General features: G+C 45.1%; 1 protein-coding gene across 1 annotated transcript in view; it reads right to left on the bottom strand.

Annotated features, from left to right (window-relative positions):
- Positions 1-19,889, bottom strand: part of TRIM66 (tripartite motif containing 66) — a 92,713-nt gene that overhangs the window by 46,529 nt on the left and 26,295 nt on the right. Inside the window, exons 8-10 of the mRNA XM_060262472.1 lie at positions 17,624-17,741; positions 6,941-7,857; positions 3,905-4,048 (exon numbers count right to left, since the gene is read on the bottom strand). Coding sequence (XP_060118455.1) covers positions 3,905-4,048; positions 6,941-7,857; positions 17,624-17,741 — 1,179 coding nt within the window. The remainder of the gene's footprint in view (positions 1-3,904; positions 4,049-6,940; positions 7,858-17,623; positions 17,742-19,889) is intronic.

Below are 19,889 nucleotides of genomic sequence, written 5' to 3'. Positions count from 1 at the left end.
TGGGAAACAAACAGGAGGAACTGGAAGTCCTAATAAAGGAAGGCGACTATGACATAATAGGCCTTACTGAAACGTGGTGGGATGACACTCACAACTGGAATATTAGGATTCAGGGGTACAACTTATTTAAAAGGGACAAATGAGAAAGGGCGGAGGCGTAGTAGTATATCTGAAGGAGGTATATACTTGTGAGGAAATATGTGAATCAGAGCATGGCACTCAGTTGAAAGTCTCTGGGTAAAAATAAAAGGAGTAAGAGACAACAGTGATATTATTGTGGGGGTCTGCTATATACCACCAAGTCAGGCAGAGGACTTGGATGAGATATTTCTACAGAAGACTGCAAAGTTCTCCAAGAGAAGGGATGCAGTGATCATGGGAGATTTCAATTACCCAGACATCTGTTGGAAGTCCAACTCTGCTAAAAATGAAAAGTCAAATAGATTCCTGACTTGTCTTGCTGACAACTTTCTTTTCCAGAAAGTGAAAATGGAGACAAGGGGATCTGCTATCTTGGATTTGATTCTCACCAACAAGGAGGAATTGATTGAAGAAGTGGAAATAGTGGGCACCCTGGGCAGTAGTGACCATGTGATTTTGGAATTCACAGTCTTAGGGAAGGAGAAAGCTATACGTAGCCAGACTTATAGGTTGGACTTCAGAAAGGCAACTATGCTGGGTAAAATCCCATGGTCAGAAATACTTAGGAGGAAGGGGGTTCAGGAGGGGTGGGAGTTTCTTAAAAGCAAAATACTGAAAGCGCAATCACAGATGATTCCTATGAGAAGAAAAAATGGAAAAAGCCTAAACAAGCTGAAGTGGCTCCATAAACAACTCTCTAAAGACTTGAGAAATAAAAAAGACTCCTTTAGGGATTGGAAGGAGGGCCTTATAACCAAGGATGAATATAAACAAATCACCAATGCTTGTAGAGAAAAAGTTAGGAAAGCTAAAGCTCAGTATGAGGTTAGGCTGACCAAAGATGCTAAAAAGAACAAAAAAGGGGTTATTTTCTTATGTTCAGAGTAAGAAAAAGAGTAAGGACATGATAGGCCCATTGCGAGGGCAAGAAAGTGAAACTGTAACAGGTAATGAAGAGAGAGCGGAACTGCTCAATTCCTACTTTTCCTCAGTCTTCTCTTCTGAGGGGAATGGTGCTCAACATGGCAAAAACAAACCATATAAGGAGGGTATGAAGTTCCAAACTAGGATCAGCATAGGGGTGGTACATAAACACCTATTTTCTTTAAAATAAATTAAGTCCTCAGGGCCAGATCAATTGCATCCAAGGGTTCTAAAAGAGCTTGCGGATGTAATTTCTGAGCCTCTGGCTATTATTTTTGAAAATTCTTGGAGAACAGGAGAGGTGCCAGAAGATTGGAGGCGGGCGAATGTTGTCCCCATCTTCAAGAAGGGGAAAAAGGAGGATCCAGGTAACTACTGACCCATCAGATTGACATCTATACCTGGAAAAGTTTTAGAAGAAATCATCAGTCGGTCCTGGAATATTTAGAAAGAATGGATGTGATTACTAAGAGCCAGCATGGTTTTCTCAAGAACAAATCATGTCAGACTAACCTGGTCTCTTTTTTTGAGAAAGTAACTACCTTGCTGGATCAGGGAAATGCTGTAGACATCGTTTATATTGATTTCAGTAAGGCTTTTGATAAGGTTCCACATACTATCCTTGTTGACAAGTTGGTAAAATGTGGTTTGGATCCTATTACCGTTAGGTGGATCTGTAACTGGTTGACAGATCGCACCCGAAGAGTGCTTGTGAATGGTTCCTCATCCTCTTGGAGAGGAGTGACAAGTGGAGTGCCTCAAGGATCTGTCCTGGGACCTGTTTTGTTCAACATCTTTATCAATGATTTGGATGAAGGAATAGAGGGAATGCTTATTAAATTTACAGATGAGGGAGGGGTTGCAAACACAGAAGAAGACAGAAACAGGATACAGGATGACCTTGACAGGCTGGAAAACTGGACTAAAACCAATAAAATGAATTTTAACAGGGATATATGTAAAGTTCTGCATTTAGGTAGGAAAACTCCAATGCATGGTTATAGAATGGGGGAGACTTGTCTTAGCAGTAGTATGTGCGAAAAGGATCTAGAAGTCTTAGTGGATCATACGCTGAACATGAGTCAACAGTGTGATGCGGTGGCTAAAAAGGCAAATGCAATTTTGGGCTGTATCAATAGAAGTATAGCGTCCAGATCATGTGACGTGATGGTATCGCTTTACTCTGCTCTGGTAAGACCTCATCTGGAGTATTGTGTTCAGTTTCGGGCACCACATTTTAAGAAGGATATAGACAAGCTGGACTGGGTCCAGAGGAGGGCAACAAAGATGGTGAGGGGTCTGGAGACCAAGTCCTATGAGGAAATGTTGAAGGAGCTGGGGATGTTTAGCCTAAAGAGGCGGCGGCTGAGAGGTGATATGATCACCAAGTACCTGAAGGGCTGTCATATAGAGGATGGTGTGGAATTGTTTTCTGTGGCCCCGGAAGGTAGGACCAGAACCAATGGGTTGAAATTAAATCAAACGAGTTTCTGGCTCAACATTAGGAAGAACTTCCTAACCGTTAGAGCTATTCCTCAGTGGAACAGGCTTTCTCGGGAGTTGGTGGGCTCTCCTTCCTTGGAGGTTTTTAAATAGAGGCTAGATGGCCATATGACAGCAATGAAGATCCTGTGAATTTTGGGGGAGGTGTTTGTGAGTTTCCTGCATTCAGGAATTCAGGGGTTGGACTAGATGACCCTAGAGGTCCCTTCCAACTCTTATGATTCTATGTATTGGTATTTCGCTAAAAGAATAATTAGATGCAAATATGACTAATTTACATGCACCACCCTTGTTGCATTTATTTCCTGAGTTCTCTGATTGGCTAAGACTGTGGCCTGAACTGAAAGGACAATGCAAGTATCTCCATGAACATAATAAGTTTTCCTTAAAGGTCCCTTCTGAACACAATTCCCATACCACCTGACAAGCTGCTCCTGAAACTTGGGAGACCTTTAGAAACAGCCTACAGCCTACATACAAATAACTCTTTGCATTCTGGCCTTCAGATTAGTTGACGTATGGTGTTCTAAACATGCTGCAATCCACACATGTGTGGGAGCTCTCTATCACTGCTTTGTAGGGATTTTCAGTTTTCACTCCTCCTGGCTCAACCACTCAGCCAAGAAGCATTAAAACTAATAGTTCCAACACTGCAAGTGGTAATGAACTGAATATACTCAGAGAAAGCTTATTCTTGGGTTGTTGAGAAGACAGTGGAAACTTCAAATGTGGTCTTTTATTCTCCCCATACTTTTCTGCTGCTGATTGTCCTCTTCATATCACCACAAAATAAAGTTTGGGAAAGAAGAAGAGTTGGGAAAACAGCAGCAGGTGTGCAAGGTCGGAAGCTGGTTGGGAATTCCTGAATGAGTCCAGTTTTTCCATCCTTTCAGAGAACTCCCAGTACAAGGCAAAACTTTTTAAAATTGAGAATTCATTGGAAGAACTTGTCAAACAAGGTACACTCCCAACTGCAGAAGGGCATTTACCCTGCTTCTTCACTCAGTTCATAATTAAACTTAACAAATGCCTTTCTACACATTCTCTTCTACATTAAAAACTCAGTCAGGCACAAACAGTTCATGAATGTCTGACAGGTTCCATATATGAGCAACACACTTTGTTCCAAAGATATGTGCTACTAAGATATGAGCCCAATAGGGGAGGGTGGGATGTAAATAATAAATAAATACAGAGAAACCACAAGGATGAAGTGTTAAATTTGCATCAATGCACAATCTCAACTCTTGTAACCATACAGAGAAGGACAGGCAATCTTCAAAATAGCCATATATAACTAAAGAAGTATTCTCTCTTTTAAAAAAAATCTGTGTACCTTTCTCACTGGATTCAAAGTATTCTCTGGGGAATGAATACGGACAATGGCTTCTTCTAATGGCTGTGACACAGGTGGGACCACATTTCTGTCAAGGGGAAGGACTGTCTTTTGCCCTTCAGGCTCACTGGAATCTTCACCAACCTGTAATAAAGGAATAAGCCACACAGACACATTAATACCAATGAGATCACTCTGGGAATCATGCTAAAACATGAAAACCTTTTGGAAGAAAACCTCCATAAGAGATAGAGACAGAGAGATGGTGCAGAATTCAGCAGCTCATTTTTCATCAGGCCTGCCACAAAATGTCATTTATTAATTTCAAAGCCTTAAACAGCTTAGGGATAGGATATCAACTATAATTGCACTTTCAGCATTGTAATGCACTTTGCATGCAGCTGCCTTTGAAAACTGCTTAGAAACCTCAACTTATCCAGAACAGAGATGGGCACGAACCAAAGGAAATGGTGGTTCATTTGGGCTCATTGATTTGTTTGATTTCTGACCTAGATCATGTTTCATTTTGTTTAGTAGGTGTAAAATTCACTGGAAGTCTTCAGCAGGCTCTCCTCCACCCACCCTCCAAGTTTGGCAAAGACTGGATTTGAAATGTCTGAGTTATAGCCCCCCAAAGCAGGTGCCCCCAGGAAAGCTCAGCTTCAGTTCTCACAACAACTCATTTGTGCTGCAGAATGGAAGCTCCATGATTGGTTCCCAGAGCTGCCAATCAAGCTGCTATGGGTGTATCTAGGACTCCCAAAAGTTTACCCCCAGCATTGCTTGGAATTGATTTAATCCGTGCCAGGCTATCTGGAAAAAATAACGGCAAAAACCAAAACAAAAAAAGCACGGAGGTCCGGAAAGTTCAGAATGAACCACAAGTTGGCCTGATTCATGCACAAATTGTGATTTGTGGTTCAGTTTGTGCTAATATCTAGTCCAGAACTTAGCAGCCAGTTTATTGTCAGGAGCTGGATACAGGCTGTGAGGCTTGCTGGCATAAGCAATTAGGCTTAGCTAAACTCAGGTATATAGAAATAGCAAGATAGCTCGGTTTAGCTCAGGCTCCCGACAATAGTATTTTGGCTTGGGATGGCTCAGGCTTTGCAGGTGTTAGAAGCGAAAGGGAGCAGAAAGACTTCCCACAAACAGAACAACCAAAAACCACAGAGGAAAGTTGCCTAGGAAACAGCTGGACCAAAAGAGGTTAGAAGAGGAACTGATAGGCGACCGAAAGGGGAACATGTTGTATAAACGTAGCATGTTGTATAGACGTTGACTTTTGGTTTTTTGGGCTTTTGGTTTTGGTTTATGTGGTTTATGCAAAGTTAACTGAACGAAGTCAACAGTTGTGCAAATGGTATATAAAGGCCTGCGTGCCCTGTGGTCTCTGCTCAGATGCCCACCTCGGTCTGAGCCCGTACGTACGTATCAAATAAAGCTTGGCTGTTTTCCTGACTTCGCCTCAAGCTTCCTTTGTCTTAGCACCTGTTTAATAGACAGGGCAGGCTTTTCCTGCTACAGCTGCATATTACTCCAATCTGAAAGATGCGCACTGGCTGCAAATCTGTTTCCAGACACAATTCAAAGTGCTGATTCTGTCTTCTAAGATCCAGTCTGGTTTGAGACCTGGGTACTTGTAAGACCACTTCTTCCTGTACTGTCCAGCCTCTAGCTCACCAGTTGATCCTCTTCTCAAGCCCTGAGCTGTGTGCTCCTATCTGCAGAGGCAAGGCAGGTGGCAACCAGACTGGGCTTTTTCAGCAGTGGTGCCTTGCCTTTGAGACTCACCTAGAATCTATCTTACTTTCTTTGAGGCACCAGGCCAAAACATTTAACTAAGTGGTTATGGTCTACTCCTAGCTAATGGCCTAGTCCAGTAAATACCATTTTAGAGTATTATGTTTGTTTTATATTCTGGCTCTTTTGATTGTCTTATCCTGCTTTTATTGAACTGTTTTTATTTATTTAGTCACTAGGTGAGCTAGTTTTGACTGATTTTGATACCTGATTTGTTTTAATGAATTGTTTTATTGTATGAACTGGTTTTGTTTTATTGTTGTAAGCCACCTTAAGCACAGAGGCAGCTATGCACTTCCAAAACAAATAAATTGTGCAAGATGTAGACTTCACCCTTGTTTCATATTTGGACATTAGCCTCACCTACAGTAGTGGAAGAAAAAGAACCAACCTTTAGCATTAAAGCTCAGTCATCAAGTCACAGCACCTGAGCCTCAAACATCTAGCAATGCTGGGGATGCAAATTTCTATCAACATCCAAATGCATACCTGGCCAACTCAGTAGAACCTGGATTAGCACTAAAACACACATCTGTATCTTAGAATCATAGAATGTGAAGGGACCTCCAAGGTCATCTAGTCTAATCCCTCGCAAAATACCGGAAACTCACAAATACCCAACACACACACACAATGACCCCTGCTCCATGTCCAGAAGATGGCAAACAAAAAACTCCTCCAAGATCTCTGGCCAAGCTGGCCTGGAGAAAAATTGCTTTCTGACCCAAAGTGGTGATCAGCATTTCACTGGACATGTAAGAAAGGGCCACAAGTTGCCAATCAAGCTGCTATGGGTATTTCTAGGGCTCCCAAAAGTCCACCCCCGGTAGACTTTCAAGTGTTGCTTGAAATTGATTGTATCAATCAAAAAACAAATCAAATGAAGCACCAAGGTCTGGACCGGTTCAGAATGAACGATGAATCGGCCCAATTCATGCACAAAATGTGATTCGTGGTTCAGTTCGTCCCCATGTCTAGTCCAGAATGTAGCAACCAGGTTATCGTCAGGAGCTGGATGCAACCTTTCCTGCCCTCCTTCCCATGATCTTCATTGCTTGCATTACAAATCTGTTTGTAATGGTCATTAAAAGATACTTCAAATAGAAGATACTTCTTAATATGGGCTGCATTAAGAAGTATTAATTAAGCCTGTGGCTTAAATTCAAATATTTCCTGGTATCTAAAACTGGAGATAATGAACTAAAAATAAGAGGAAAAGCCTTGTGCACTCACCTGTTGTGCTTCCTCTTGATTTTGTTGCTGAACTGGTCCCGGCTGCCTCATAATGTAGTTTATCTGACCCACAATGGTTTGCTGCACATGCTGAGGCTGTTTGGCCTGATTCAGTTGTAGGCTTGGCTGTTGAGCCTGGAGGAGAAGCTCCAAGTCTTTCTTCATTTCTTCCAGTTCAAACTGGTGGTGCATAATGTCCAAACTCTGCTGTATCACTTGTTCATGAGCTTTCTCATTCTGGCTTGTTGTAGATGGCTGTGGTGGTGGGGGCGACAGTTGTTGCAGTGGTGGTGGCTGCTCCTGAGGCACATTGTTCAGTTTCACTTTCTGGAGAGGACTAAGCTGGACTTGCACAGTTGGTGTCTGTAGAGGAGACTGCACAGGCACCTGCTGGGAATGGCCTGCCTGGCCTTGGGGAACCTCCTGTGGTGGAAGTGGATAAACCGAGTGTGTGGCTTGATGAATGGCTTGCTCTTGTGTTTGCTTCCCTATCCTGGCAGATATGCTCTCATGCTCCTGGTGAGATTTGGCCTCTAAACAAGGCTGCATTGTTTTCATGTGGCGAACTGTGCACCTCTGATCTCTTTCATGCTGCTGCAGACTGTACTGCAGGGGAAAATGCTGCTGGTGCTGCTGCATTTCTGGAGGCTGCCGGTAGGTCTGAGGGTGGCTCATGGTCTGATGAGGCAGCTGCCCTTTGTTCATGTGTGGGATGTTAAGGCAATGGGTGCAGCACACTGGTGTAGGGCAATGAACTGGAGTCTGGAATTGGTGGGATTGATTATTGAGAGGATCATGCTGCGGTGCTGGTGAATGATGTCCATGATGGTGGTACAAAGAGGGCTGCATTCCTTGCATACCTCCATAGGCTGGTACATCGGAGTGTAGCATTTGTCCCCCCTCCATTGACAAGTGACCTGCGAAGAGCAAGCAAGTTCAAAACAATGGAGGGCAGCATCAGAAGTTGCAGGGAAAGAACCCAGAGGAAGAAATCTCAGCAAGTGACTGCAAGCCCATTTTACTGAGAAGAGCCCAAAGTGTTTTCTTGCCCCTTTAGCAGCTTCTCTCCTTATCCGGTACTCTTGTATAGAGTAAAGCACTACCTCCCAAACTGACTAGAGCCTAGGTATAAACATACAACCTTTTGCTTCATATAAAGACTTCGTAAGAGGAGAGCTGACTCTGAAAATGGGTTGAAACCATGGAATATGTTTGGTCAATGGAGCCATTTCCTAGCCAAACACATGTAAAAATAACTTGATGTAATGATATTTCAATTTTTCAAAGGTATACACATAGATAAAGACATAAGGAGTTCCAAGACCATAAAACTGACTTCTGAAATGTGCAAAATCTATCCTTGTGGAATTTATCTACTTACAAACATTAAAATGCTTTAACTTCCTACCCTGTGTCTTTCCCTGGATTATGTTTGGAGTTATAGCTCTGTGAAGTAACAGATTATACTTTTATAAGTATAACTAGTTTTACTATTTAGGTAATACATTATAACAATAACTGCACATAGAAAAACTACATTACTGTAATTATGTATCAAATATAGTTTGAGGTTGACCCTATTTGTGTAGAAACTAAAGTCCTGGGGAAATATGGATTTCTATGAACTTCTACAGCCTTTACCAGTCACTGATGTAACAGAGCAGTAAATAATCTGTGTTGGTTTTTCAGAATTTTTTTTAGCTATTAGTATGCATTAAGATATTTAATACTTGTGAACCCTTACCCCTTAAGATGACTTTCTGTAAATTATGGGAATATTCATACTGAGTTAGTCATAAATCTAAATTTGTCTGTTCCAAATTTTATTATGTATCTGATTTTTGGAATATAGTTATATTATAATAAAATTTATATCAACTTTTCAGGGTGGGGAAAGAGCTGTGACAGAAAATTCTCCAGACTCTCAGAGAACTTGCAAGAACCAAATTCCCTTAAGGGAACTTAGATGTCAGCTCAACCAGTTCTAAAAGTGATTTCTACTCATGATGTGTGTGTGCTTTAAAAAGCATATTTTCTTTGATGTTTTTATACTTAAAATGTATACCAGTTTCATGAGTTTGTCATGACTTCATCCAAAGAATCCTGACAAATTGGGGGAGGTTCTGAGAGTTCAGTTAGGGATACACACACCACCCAATAAATATATAACTCCCGAAGTTTCCCATGGAGAGGGAATGACTTTGACCCCTACAAACTCCTTGAAAGAAGGATAAGCTAAAAATGGAGTAGACAGATGGGATGGCATCCTACCTGAGGATGGATACCATTCTTCCACTTCAATGAACATTCCTCCCAACTTGTGGGTCTTTCTTTGGAGCAAGAGCCACTTAAGTTGGAGAAAGGATCCCTAAACTGGAGGAGGGCTTCAAATTTTCCTGAGTCAAGTGGCTGAATATAGGCCATTGAATAAAGCAAATAGGCTGGATACACACTATCCTTTGCCTGACTTATGCTGTTGTCAAATGTTCCTTATTTGAAGAACATCCCTATTTTAAGAGTACAGAACATACTCCAGAAGATGAACATTACATCCTCAGTCATTTATGAAGTAAAGCTCCAAGCTGAAGCCTGAACAGAAGGGCCACCTTTTATCCTGGAAACTCTGCTTCCCTAAGCAAGATGTAGGGCATCGAACAAACTGTAATTACTCAGTGGTGAAGAAAGTAACCATTCCCAAGGCAATGTAATCCTAAAGAGTAACTTCTAGAGTCATTCTTGAGCTACATGGAGTGTTTGGTCCTATTTGGCAAAAAGTAGCCTTTCTATCCAAATATTTGAATTTACACATAATTGCATGGATTAACATCCATACATCTGCAATACTAAGGGAGAGGGGATTACTCTAAGAAAATGCTAGTCTGGTAGTCTGCTCTCATTCCATTTCCATGGAAAGGCTGGCAAAAACTGCTCTATATCAATCAATTAATCTAACAAGCAACCCAACAGTGTCAGAGTTTCAATCCAATTCAGACTTTCAATCCTAGTTGTTTTTTTTTCATAACGCATTGCTCTGAATCCCCAAAGGCAAGATTATAATGGGTGTTCCAGCTCACCATTTGGAAATCATCAATATAAATTTGCCACAAGAAAATTTTATTTCCTATTAAATCCCCTTATCTCCCTGCATTTTCATAAAAATGCAAGTAACTACCTGCTAGAAAAGAGTTTGTGGTATTGAATAACAACTTTTCAATCCTCATAGCCAGTTTTGTGCTGTTATTTTATGCAATCATTCATAATATTACAAAATAACCCTACTTTGCAATTGATAGCTTCTCATACAGACACAATAACTGAATCTACTCCCTACTCTGTGCACCACTGCCCTGTTAGAATTCAGCCTCGCTCCGGCCGCGCCGCAAAGCGGCTGCATGCTGCGGGGCCGCTCTTTGCCTCCCCGGAAGGATGGGAGGCTGGAGAGCTTCCTGCCCATCCAGGTGCTGCAGGCGGGTGGAGCGTCAGGCCTATTTATAGCCCCGGCCCCGCCCTGCCAACGCAGCTTGATTTTGGCTCTCAGCTGGAACAGAGGCTTTGTGAGTGTTCGCAGCTGAGAGTGTTGGTAGCCAGGCCGGGCTGGTGCGTGGCGGCAGCAGCAGTCCTGTGTTGAAGTGGTTTTGGGCTCTTCCGACGGCAGCAGGCTTACGGAGGCTGTGGGGATCCATGGGTGGCGCGGAGCGGCTGTTGGAAGGCAGCAGCCCCTTCGGGGTTTGGGGGGAGCCTTTAAGGGGGTAGTGCCCCTTGGTGGTGGAGGCCAGCTTGCGTTGGGTTGTGCGACCTGCCTGCCCCCCCCTCCCAACACACGTAGTAATTATCGGAGGTGGTTTGGAAATAGGAGTGTGTGACACCCCCCACACACACCTTTTCTCCCTCTGGGAAGGTTATTGTGAGGACAGGGGCTAAGTGGTAAAGCATTTTGTTAGGGAGCAGAGAGTCCCTGGTTCAGTCCCCATCATTTCCAGCTGAAGGGGGCCCAGGCAAATAGGCGTGGAAAACCTTAGCCTTAGACCCTGGTGAGCTATGGACAGTCTGTGTAGGCAATACTGATTTGCAGCAGAGCAGCACAGTATGGGGCCAAAGAAAGGGCAAGGCCCTTCCAAAGGGAAGCAGCTGGCCAAAGGCTCTAATAAACGGGTTCGCCCGGGGACTCCGGATGAGGAGCAAATGGATGGGTCAGAGATGAGGCAGGCCATAATGGATAAGCTGGGTGCCTTAGAGAGGGAAAAGGGCGCGGCTGGTGAACCTACAACTTGTTCAGGGTGCAACAGGGCTTCGGGGCAGTCCGGCGCATTTACATTTGAGCGGGAGGTACTGGCCAGACTCTCTGCATTGCAGGAGGGCATGGGACCCAGACCAACGCCAGACTGGAGTCAGGAGGCCGGGACGAGCAGGGATGCCTTGGCGGGGGATAGAAGTGAGGACCCAGAGTTGGCAGAAGAAAGGAAACAGACGGATCAGACAGTGGCAGTGGCAGTGACGGCCTCAGGCGGAGAAGGTACGGTTGCACCAACACAACATTTCCAGGTGTGGCCATGGGGGCCCTGGGGCTACAATACAGTGGCAGGGCCCTCTAGTGGGGGGCAGGTTGCTACAACATTGGACCAAAGTGGGCAATGGGTTTTTCCCACTCAGTCTTGTCTGGAGTGGGCGTCGGGTGGCCTCTCGATGGGCCGTGCTCAGGGCACTACAGCGGGGTGGTGCCAGCTGCCGGTAGCCTCTTCAGGGGTGGCAGCAGCACAGGGTGTGGCTGCGCCATCAGTATCGACGGGGGTTCTCCTGTGGGGTGGGCATATGTCCCTGGCTCAACCTATGGGGTGGCCAAGGGGGCAATGGAATGCTTGGAGTTATCCTCCGAATCCTTATGGTTTGGTGCCTTTTTTGGCTCTCCCCTTCAGGGATACCACACTCCCTTTAGGGGACCATTTGACCCCCGCGATGCGGGAAAAATTTTTAAGAGGGGAATATGTCGATGTATTCAGCCTCCTTTACAGGGAATTGGAGAAGAACAGCAAGGATTAAATGGATGAAAAGGAAAAGGAGAAGTTACGGCGTAGGAAGGTTGATTGCACCTAGGCCAATTAGCTACCGGGGTTTTTGATATACGCAGGAGTTATTGCTAGGGCGCAGCCATGGAGGGTGGCCCCACTATTTCTATACTGCGACATTATATATAGAGCTTACTCGGATTTTGCAGGGGCTGCCTGGTTACAGTATGATGAAACGTTTAGGATGAGGGCAGCAATTAATCTGACCTTACCTTGGGACCAAATCAATCAGCAGCTGTGGCTACAGCTGATGGCTCCCACGAAACCCAATTTAGGGGCCAGGGCTGACAGTGGTCACCTGGTGCACAGACAATCGGAAGTCGCAGTTGCCCGCTCACCAGCGGGCCAGCCAGTTCAACCCCGGTTGCTGTGTTGGGAATTCACTTCTCAGGGAGTGTGTTCCCGTAAAGCTTGCAAATTCAGGCATGAGTGCCCGTTATGCAGTGGGCCCCACGCATTTTCGGCATGCAGCAAAATGAAGCAAAAAGGGGGAGCGAAGCACCCCGGGGGCGGGGGCAATACACAGATGCCTGGAAAAGGGTCCCAGTCCCATTTGGCTGAAAGTGCTTAAGCGTTTCTTGGAGGGTTGCCCCAGGGAAACGGACAGAGTAAACTTATGGGAAGGGTTTTCATTCGGGTTTCAGATACCATTTCAGGGGCCTAGGGCACCTTGTGGGGCTTCCAACCTCCGTTCTATTGTAGGGCTCGAACAGGTAGTTCAGGGAAAAAATAGCAAAGGAATGTTCCGAAGGGCGGGTCATTGGTCCTTTTGACGACCCCCCAGTTCTGTGTTTACGGGTTTCTCCTCTTGGTGTTGTGCCTAAGAAGGCACCTGGTGAATATAGGCTTATTCATCATATTTCTTATCCTAGCAGTGGGTTGGTGAATGATGGAATTCCCAACAACCTATGTTCGGTTAGGTTCACGTCCTTTGACCAAGCGGTCAAAGTGGTGCGGGGGTGCGAGCCGGGTGCGGAAATGGCCAAATGCAACATTAAGTTGCCGTTTCACCTGTTACCAGTTCACCCTGAAGATTTTGAATTGTTAGGGTTCCAGTTCGAGGGAAAATATTACATGGATAGAGCCCTACCCATGGGATGCTCTGTATCCTACGCAGCCTTTGAGAGATTTAGTTCCTTTTTGGAATGGCTGTTGACGACAAGATCGGGGTGTAAGGAAATCATTCATTACTTGGATGATTTTTTGTTTGTGGGCAAGGCAGGGACTGGACAATGCGCCCAGCTACTAAACTTGTTTATGGAGCTGGCAAAGGAGCTTGGCGTTCCTTTGGTGTATGAAAAAACTGAGGGTCCGGCTACTTGTTTGGCATTTTTGGGCATCAAACTGGACACTGTTCAGCAGGCGTCGCAGTTGCCGGATGAAAAGGTACAGCAACTTAGGGAGCGGCTCGCCGCCATTAAACCTAAGCGCAAGGTGTTGCTTAGGGAGTTACAGCAGCTTGTCGGGCATCTCAATTTTGCCTGTAGAGTGGTAGCACCAGGTAGAGCATTCTTTCGGCACTTTTGCAACGCCATGGGGTCCCTCCTGTCCCCCCATTACAGTGCATAACGGCCAGTATGCACAGTGATTTAGAGATCTGGGAAGCCTTCCTAGAGTCATTCAATGGTGTTTCTTTTTGGCGGGAGGACATGAAAGTGGAGGCAGACCTCCAGATATCCTCAGATGCGACCGGGTCGATCGGTTTTGGTGTTCTTTTCCGGGAGCACTGGTGTTCCGGGCAGTGGCCCCAGGACTGGCAGGACAGTGGGCTTTGCAGGAATTTAACATTTTTAGAGTTTTTTCCTATTGTGGTGGCAGTATGGATCTGGGGTGAGCAGCTGGCTAATAAAGTCGTACATTTTTGGTGCGACAACCTGTCGGTTGTGCACGTCATTAACTCATTAACATCTAAGTCAATTCCAGCAATGAATCTGGTATGGGCTTTTACACTGCGCTGCCTCCAATTAAATGTGTTGTTTTTGGCGAAGCACGTGCCTGGTGTTTGTAATGGGGTGGCGGACGCCCTCTCTCGCCGACAGATGGAGCGTTTTCGCCAGTTGGCACCAGACGCAGATCCATTTCCGGAGCGGATGCCCCAGGACCTGTGGCAGCTTGGAAGGCCAAAGCCGGTAGGGCGATTATGTTAGCTTTGGCCCCGAGCACCTGAAAAGTGTATGAGCGTGCTGCTCATCAGTTTAAGGTGTTTCGACATATGGCGGAATTGGGGGATTGTTGGCCCATCCCACTGTTACATTTGATGCAGTTTTGCGTGCATCTGAAAAATGGCTTAACAGTTAAGTCTATTCGGGGGCATTTGGCCGCCTTAGCTTTTATCAGCAAGGCGCAGGGCTTTTTGGTATCGGTTGGGGATTTTAGAGTTAAAAAGATGTTGGAAGGATGGTCGTGTGAGCGGGGGGTGCGGGCAGACGCCCGGCAACCCATTTCGCCGTCCATACTTCAGGGCTTGGGTCGTGTATGGCCTGCCGTGTGTAGCTCTAACTATGAGATTGCACTGTTTCATGCAGCGGCACTGACTGCATTTTTTGATGCATTATGGGTAGGTGAACTGGTCAAGCAGTCAAGGAATGATTAGTCTGATGGGGCGTTGCAGCATAACGACATCAAATTTGCGGGGGGAGAAGTGGTGCTGCACGTACGGCGATCCAAAACGGATCAGCAATGTAAGGACACCAAGATCATAGTAGGTCCCTGTGAAGAGGTCGCGTTGTGCCCTGTGTAAGCACTACAGCACTATGTGGCAGTGAGGGGGAGCACCCAGGGCCCCCTTTTTTGTCATAAGGGTGGGGCTCCCCTCATGAGGTATCAGTTTTGGGCGGTTACGGCTCATGCTTTAGACAAGTTGGGGCTGGTAGGGTTTGTTTGGCACTCATTCATTCCAGATTGGGGCCGCGTCCACCGCAGCAGCAATGGGTTATTCAGGACGGCCATCCAAAAGGTGGGCCACTGGCGTTCAGCAGCTTTTCGTGCCTACGTACGCCCATTGGTGATTCCATGAGGGCATCGGGGTGGCTGTTTTGTGTTATGTGTTAAGTTCAGTTGTGTGACTGTTTTCTCATTCCAGGTGCTGTGTCTTGCCAGGAGAGACTGCAGATACTCATTTGTGGGCAGTTTTATTTTTTGGGCAGCCCACTATGCAAGGAGATCACCAGTCAGTTCCCAGCTGGGGCTGAGCGAGTGGGCTGTGGTTGAATGGCAGGGACGGCGTGGGTTAAGGTGGCCAGGACTCCTGCCGCTGTTGTTTTCGGGCAGGGCCGGCCCCCCGCCTCACATTCTTGTCATTCACCTTGGCGGGAATGACTTGGGGCTGGTGAAGGGGAAGGCCCTTTCATTACAGGCGGTGGCGGACCTTCGGGTCATCGTGCAGAGGTGGGCCCGGAGTCCGCCTAATTTGGTCCACCATCCTATCAAGAAGAGTCTTGCAGGCCGCCTGGGACCCGGCTAGGGTCGAGCAGGCCAGACAAAAGGCGTATCAGGCCCTGTGGAAGGCCTTGGAGGGAGGTCTGGGTATCTTCCTTCCTCACCCGGGAATTAGGGTAGATATGGGAGAGCTGTACTGGCCAGATGGAGTTCATCTGTCGGATGTGGGTAATCGGGCCTTCTTAAGTGACATTCAGCAAGGGCTTCGGGCGGCTCTAGGCCGCCCGGTGGGGCGCTAATGCCTAAGCAGAGGCTTGGCGGTGGCGGTGGCAGAAGGAACAAGAGGTTTATACCTTGCAGGTGAGCACCCAGGCATCTGCACCTGTTAGTGCAGTCGATGCGCATGTGCAGCAGATGGGCTTTACGGCTCAATGCTGAATAATGCGTATCATAGTAGTGCCTCCTCCTGGATTCGCCTCCTTCTGGGTATCGGGGCGGAGTTCTAGGGGAGGGTAGTTTTGGCCTGGCCAGCCCAGCATTAGCCATAGTCTTACGGCTCGTGCTGGGGGCAGGGTGACTCGCCCCTTTGTTGGACTTGGCGGGGATGGAAGACCCCAGGGCTTGTCCAACTGCAGGTTGCCCTTGCCGTGTTGGTTGTTTTAATAAAATGGCCCGTTTCCCAATATTTTGTCTCAGCCTCTTTATTTCGACTGGGGGGGGGGGTGCAAAAGTGGACCATGTGCTGCCTCTTGCCTCAGACTTCAGGAGGTCACCATAGATTTAGTCAGATAGACAGGTCAGGATAGAGCATCCTTTCCTTCCTGTTATCTGTTCCTATTCCTTTGAACTAGAATGCTATTCTCTGGGATAAGATTCCTTTCTTCCAGCTTGACACCTCTCTCACACACGCACAAAGAAGGAGCACACAGTCTATTTTTGAACAATGGGTGCTGGGCACACTCCCCTACATCAACACCCATTCTAGTAAACTAGATTAAATCCTATCTTTAGCTTTCATCTGTACTATCTAGAATGGAGTTCCATATAATAAAGAACTCTTATTAGTTTTGAGTCTGATTACTGGCTCTGTGTAACTTTGTAAGTCTGCTAGCTTTGCTGGGTGGAAATGCCTTATGTATTCTGCTACATTGGTAGTGATTCTTGGATGTATAAAACCAGAGAATCTAAGCCAACACTAATGCTTACATAAAACTCATGGCAAAATGCATTCATCTCATGGCTTCATGCACAGTTCAGGGTATGGTCTCAGGATGTATAGTATGGAAGCAACATGGACTCCACAGTCTTGTGACTCCATGCCACTCTGCTTCATTAATAAAGAAATAATGTAACATGGGCAAGATAATGTGGAAAGAACTCTGGCCAAGAATGCCTGCCTCTTAATCCGGTCTGTAATAGTGATCAAGTGATCTCATTCCTCCCAAATGGTTTCTGAATTTTTATGTTGCCAAAATAGCATGGGATGGCCAAACTTACTTAACATAAGAGCCACATAGAATAAACTTCAGATATTTGAGAGCTACAAGCAGGGCCAACCCTATGCTGTCTGGCCCCCTAAACAAGGTTAATTTCTGGTACCCCCTTGCACTGACAACATCACTAAGTCACATGGGGGGTGCCCAATTCAGTGCCCCCAGAAGGCCAGCACCCTGGGATACAGCCTAGTTTGCCTAGTGGCAGGTCCAGACCTGGCCACAAGATCTGAACATCAGGTGTTTCAGGAGAGGCAGGGATGAGGGGAGGGAGGGAGGAAAATAGATGGGGAGGAGAGGGAAAGAGAGGTGGAAAGAAAGCAAATTTAACTTTAAATGCATCCTCCAAGCCACTGGCTGGCTTGGCTTGGAGAAGTTATTTAAAGAGACAAATATGCCTTCTCCAAGCTGGCCAATGGGATGGTGGAGCTTTGAGAGCCACACAGTATCTGTGAAAGAGGCATATCTGGCTCCCAAGTCACAGTTTGGCCACTCCTTGGGATACAGCCACAAGGGAGTAACAACTACACCACACATACAACAAAGGAATTAGCTGCAATTTAAAAGTTACCCATTTACAACACACACACAGCATTCAACCTACTTCACAACAGCTTCCAGGAGTCATAGTGAATTTATCTCAGTGGGAAAAGTTAAGAATATACGAAGGCTATGATAGCAACAAATTATATTTCAAAGAGACATCCAAGGAGAAAAAAGGAAGTATAAAGTTGTATGCAGTGTTTTACCTAAATTGGAGAGCTGTTTTGTCCAGAAAGATGGGTCCCATGTGAATCTCACCTTCCATGGAGGAGTCACATCTGTATTACAGTTGGTTTCCAGTAAACGCTGAATCTGAAACACAATCTGATAACAAATCAAAGGATGAGTAATGCAATTAGTAACCAATATCAATAAATACATTGTAACAATAAGCATGACATTTAGAGCTGGTTGTGGTGTTTAAAATGTTCAGTGTTATCTTTAAATTATAACCCTCTTATTCACTTACATTTTAGGGATTTGCTTACACATTGAAGGGGGAATTGCGTCATAATATGAAATAAAACACAGGAAAATTATACCAAGGGGTCCAGAGCCAGCTCCCCATCACATTGGAAGAAATCATCTTGCATTTCAACAATGCAGGGGTTTTGTGTTTATGTGAAAAACAGTCGACTAAAGAAACAGGGTGACCTGTAAATGACCTGAGTTAGAAAACAAGGATATACACTGAATCACCTTCAAAGCTGTTTGTGTAGATGAAGGTTGTTGATTTTGTGTGATGATGCTGAGATAAGAATCCCTAATAATGTAAACAAGTCTTTAGATGGGTTGACCATAAGCCCAGATAATATCCAAATATGAGGTTTTTTCTCTGTAAAATACCTTGTACAACCAAATTAAAGTTACCTTTAGAGATGCAATTATGAGATAATTAAAGTCACCTTTAGAGGTGCAATTATGAGGGACTCAGTTATGGACTCCCTCTTTCTCATCAGGCTGATCTTAAATATCATTAGTTCTACAAAGATGCTAAGGTCTGCACTACACAAGCTGATGTAGAGGATCACACATACTTCTACAAGGACTCAGTCTATGCTTCCTACAGCCCGCACACGCAGTGGTTGAATTTCTAGTAATTTCACTGTTTAAAGCAAAAGGCATTTTGTGGTACATTTAAGTTGAAGAGATTTATTATGGTACAAACCTTTATGAATAACAGCCTCAAACTTCATGAACAAATGTGTGATATCCAGGCTTGGGTCCTGTTCCTTGTTTCTACTTGCACAATGCTATTCTCCATTGGAAAAGAAGTCTTCCACATTCCCCAAGCTCTTCTTCTCAGCCCAGACCATGGTCTCTCAACAAGCAGAAAGTGCTTAGCACCAACAGGTGCTCTAGAATTGAAAACCACAACTGCACAAGCAGAAGCAAGGTACAAGGATTCAAGCCATGTACATAAGGCATAGATTGTCCTGGTTGTCTTCTAGGCTCAAAGAAGACTAGTGCAGCTGATGAAAATTCATGCTGGAATAAATGCCCAGTTTTTAAGTTGCCATTAAATTCCTGTTTTATTATAATTCAAAAAGTTTGAGAACCACTGAAGTGGCACCCACTTCTAAATTTCCTATACGTTTTGGAACCTGCTTGTAAAGAAATTCCATGGTACTTTTCTCTCCCCATCAAAGGCAGCGTTCAGCTAACTCAACTATCATGAAACATGTTTATATTTTATTTTTATGTTTAGTATTTATGAATATAAAATATTACTGAACAACAAACTGTAGATTGGATCCTGTAGGTTGGATCCACTTTCAGAGTATGATCCCCCCCCCTTCCTGTGGGAGCCAGTTTGGTGTAGTGGTTTAGTGTGCAGACTCTTATCTGGGAGAACCAGATTTGATTCCTCACTGCTTCACTTGCAGCTGCTAGAATGGCCTTGGGTCAGCTACAGTATAGCTCTCATAGGAGTCTTCCTTGAAAGAGCAGCTTCTGTGAGAGCTCTCTCAGCCCGACCCACCTCACAGGGTGTAGGAGGGAAAGTAAAGGAGATTGTGAGCCGCTCTGAGACTCTAAGATTCGGAGTGGAGGGTGGGATATAAATCCAATATCTTGTTTTTCTACCTATTCTTGCCCCTGCTCCTGTATTCCTCCATTTCAGGCTTCAGCAACAGCGAAAGGTGAGGACTAAATCATCAATAGATACAAGAGACCCTTTCTTGCAAAAGCTTAGATTCCTTTAAGATACTTCCAGAAGAATAATTTATAGTAATCCCAGGCAGTGACTCAGCATGATGAATACCTTCAGTCCACAGAAGAACCCTTCCCATACCCTTGGTGACCACTCTGTTAGTTCTAAGGAAATAACAGGATAAACATTGGTGGAACAGCAACCATCACATTAAAAATGTAAATAAGGAAGCCTAAATCCTTCTGTTCATTTTCTCTGAGGTACTTTCCCTCTCACTTTGATTTGACTTTTGAGGGACTGAGGCTTACAGACCCTCTTAA

Source organism: Heteronotia binoei, chromosome 21 (genome assembly GCF_032191835.1).
Source record: "Heteronotia binoei isolate CCM8104 ecotype False Entrance Well chromosome 21, APGP_CSIRO_Hbin_v1, whole genome shotgun sequence".
Classification (NCBI taxonomy): Eukaryota; Metazoa; Chordata; class Lepidosauria; order Squamata; family Gekkonidae; genus Heteronotia; species Heteronotia binoei.
The sequence above is the reverse complement of the archived record's forward strand: the minus strand, read 5'-3'. Positions and strand labels throughout refer to the sequence as shown.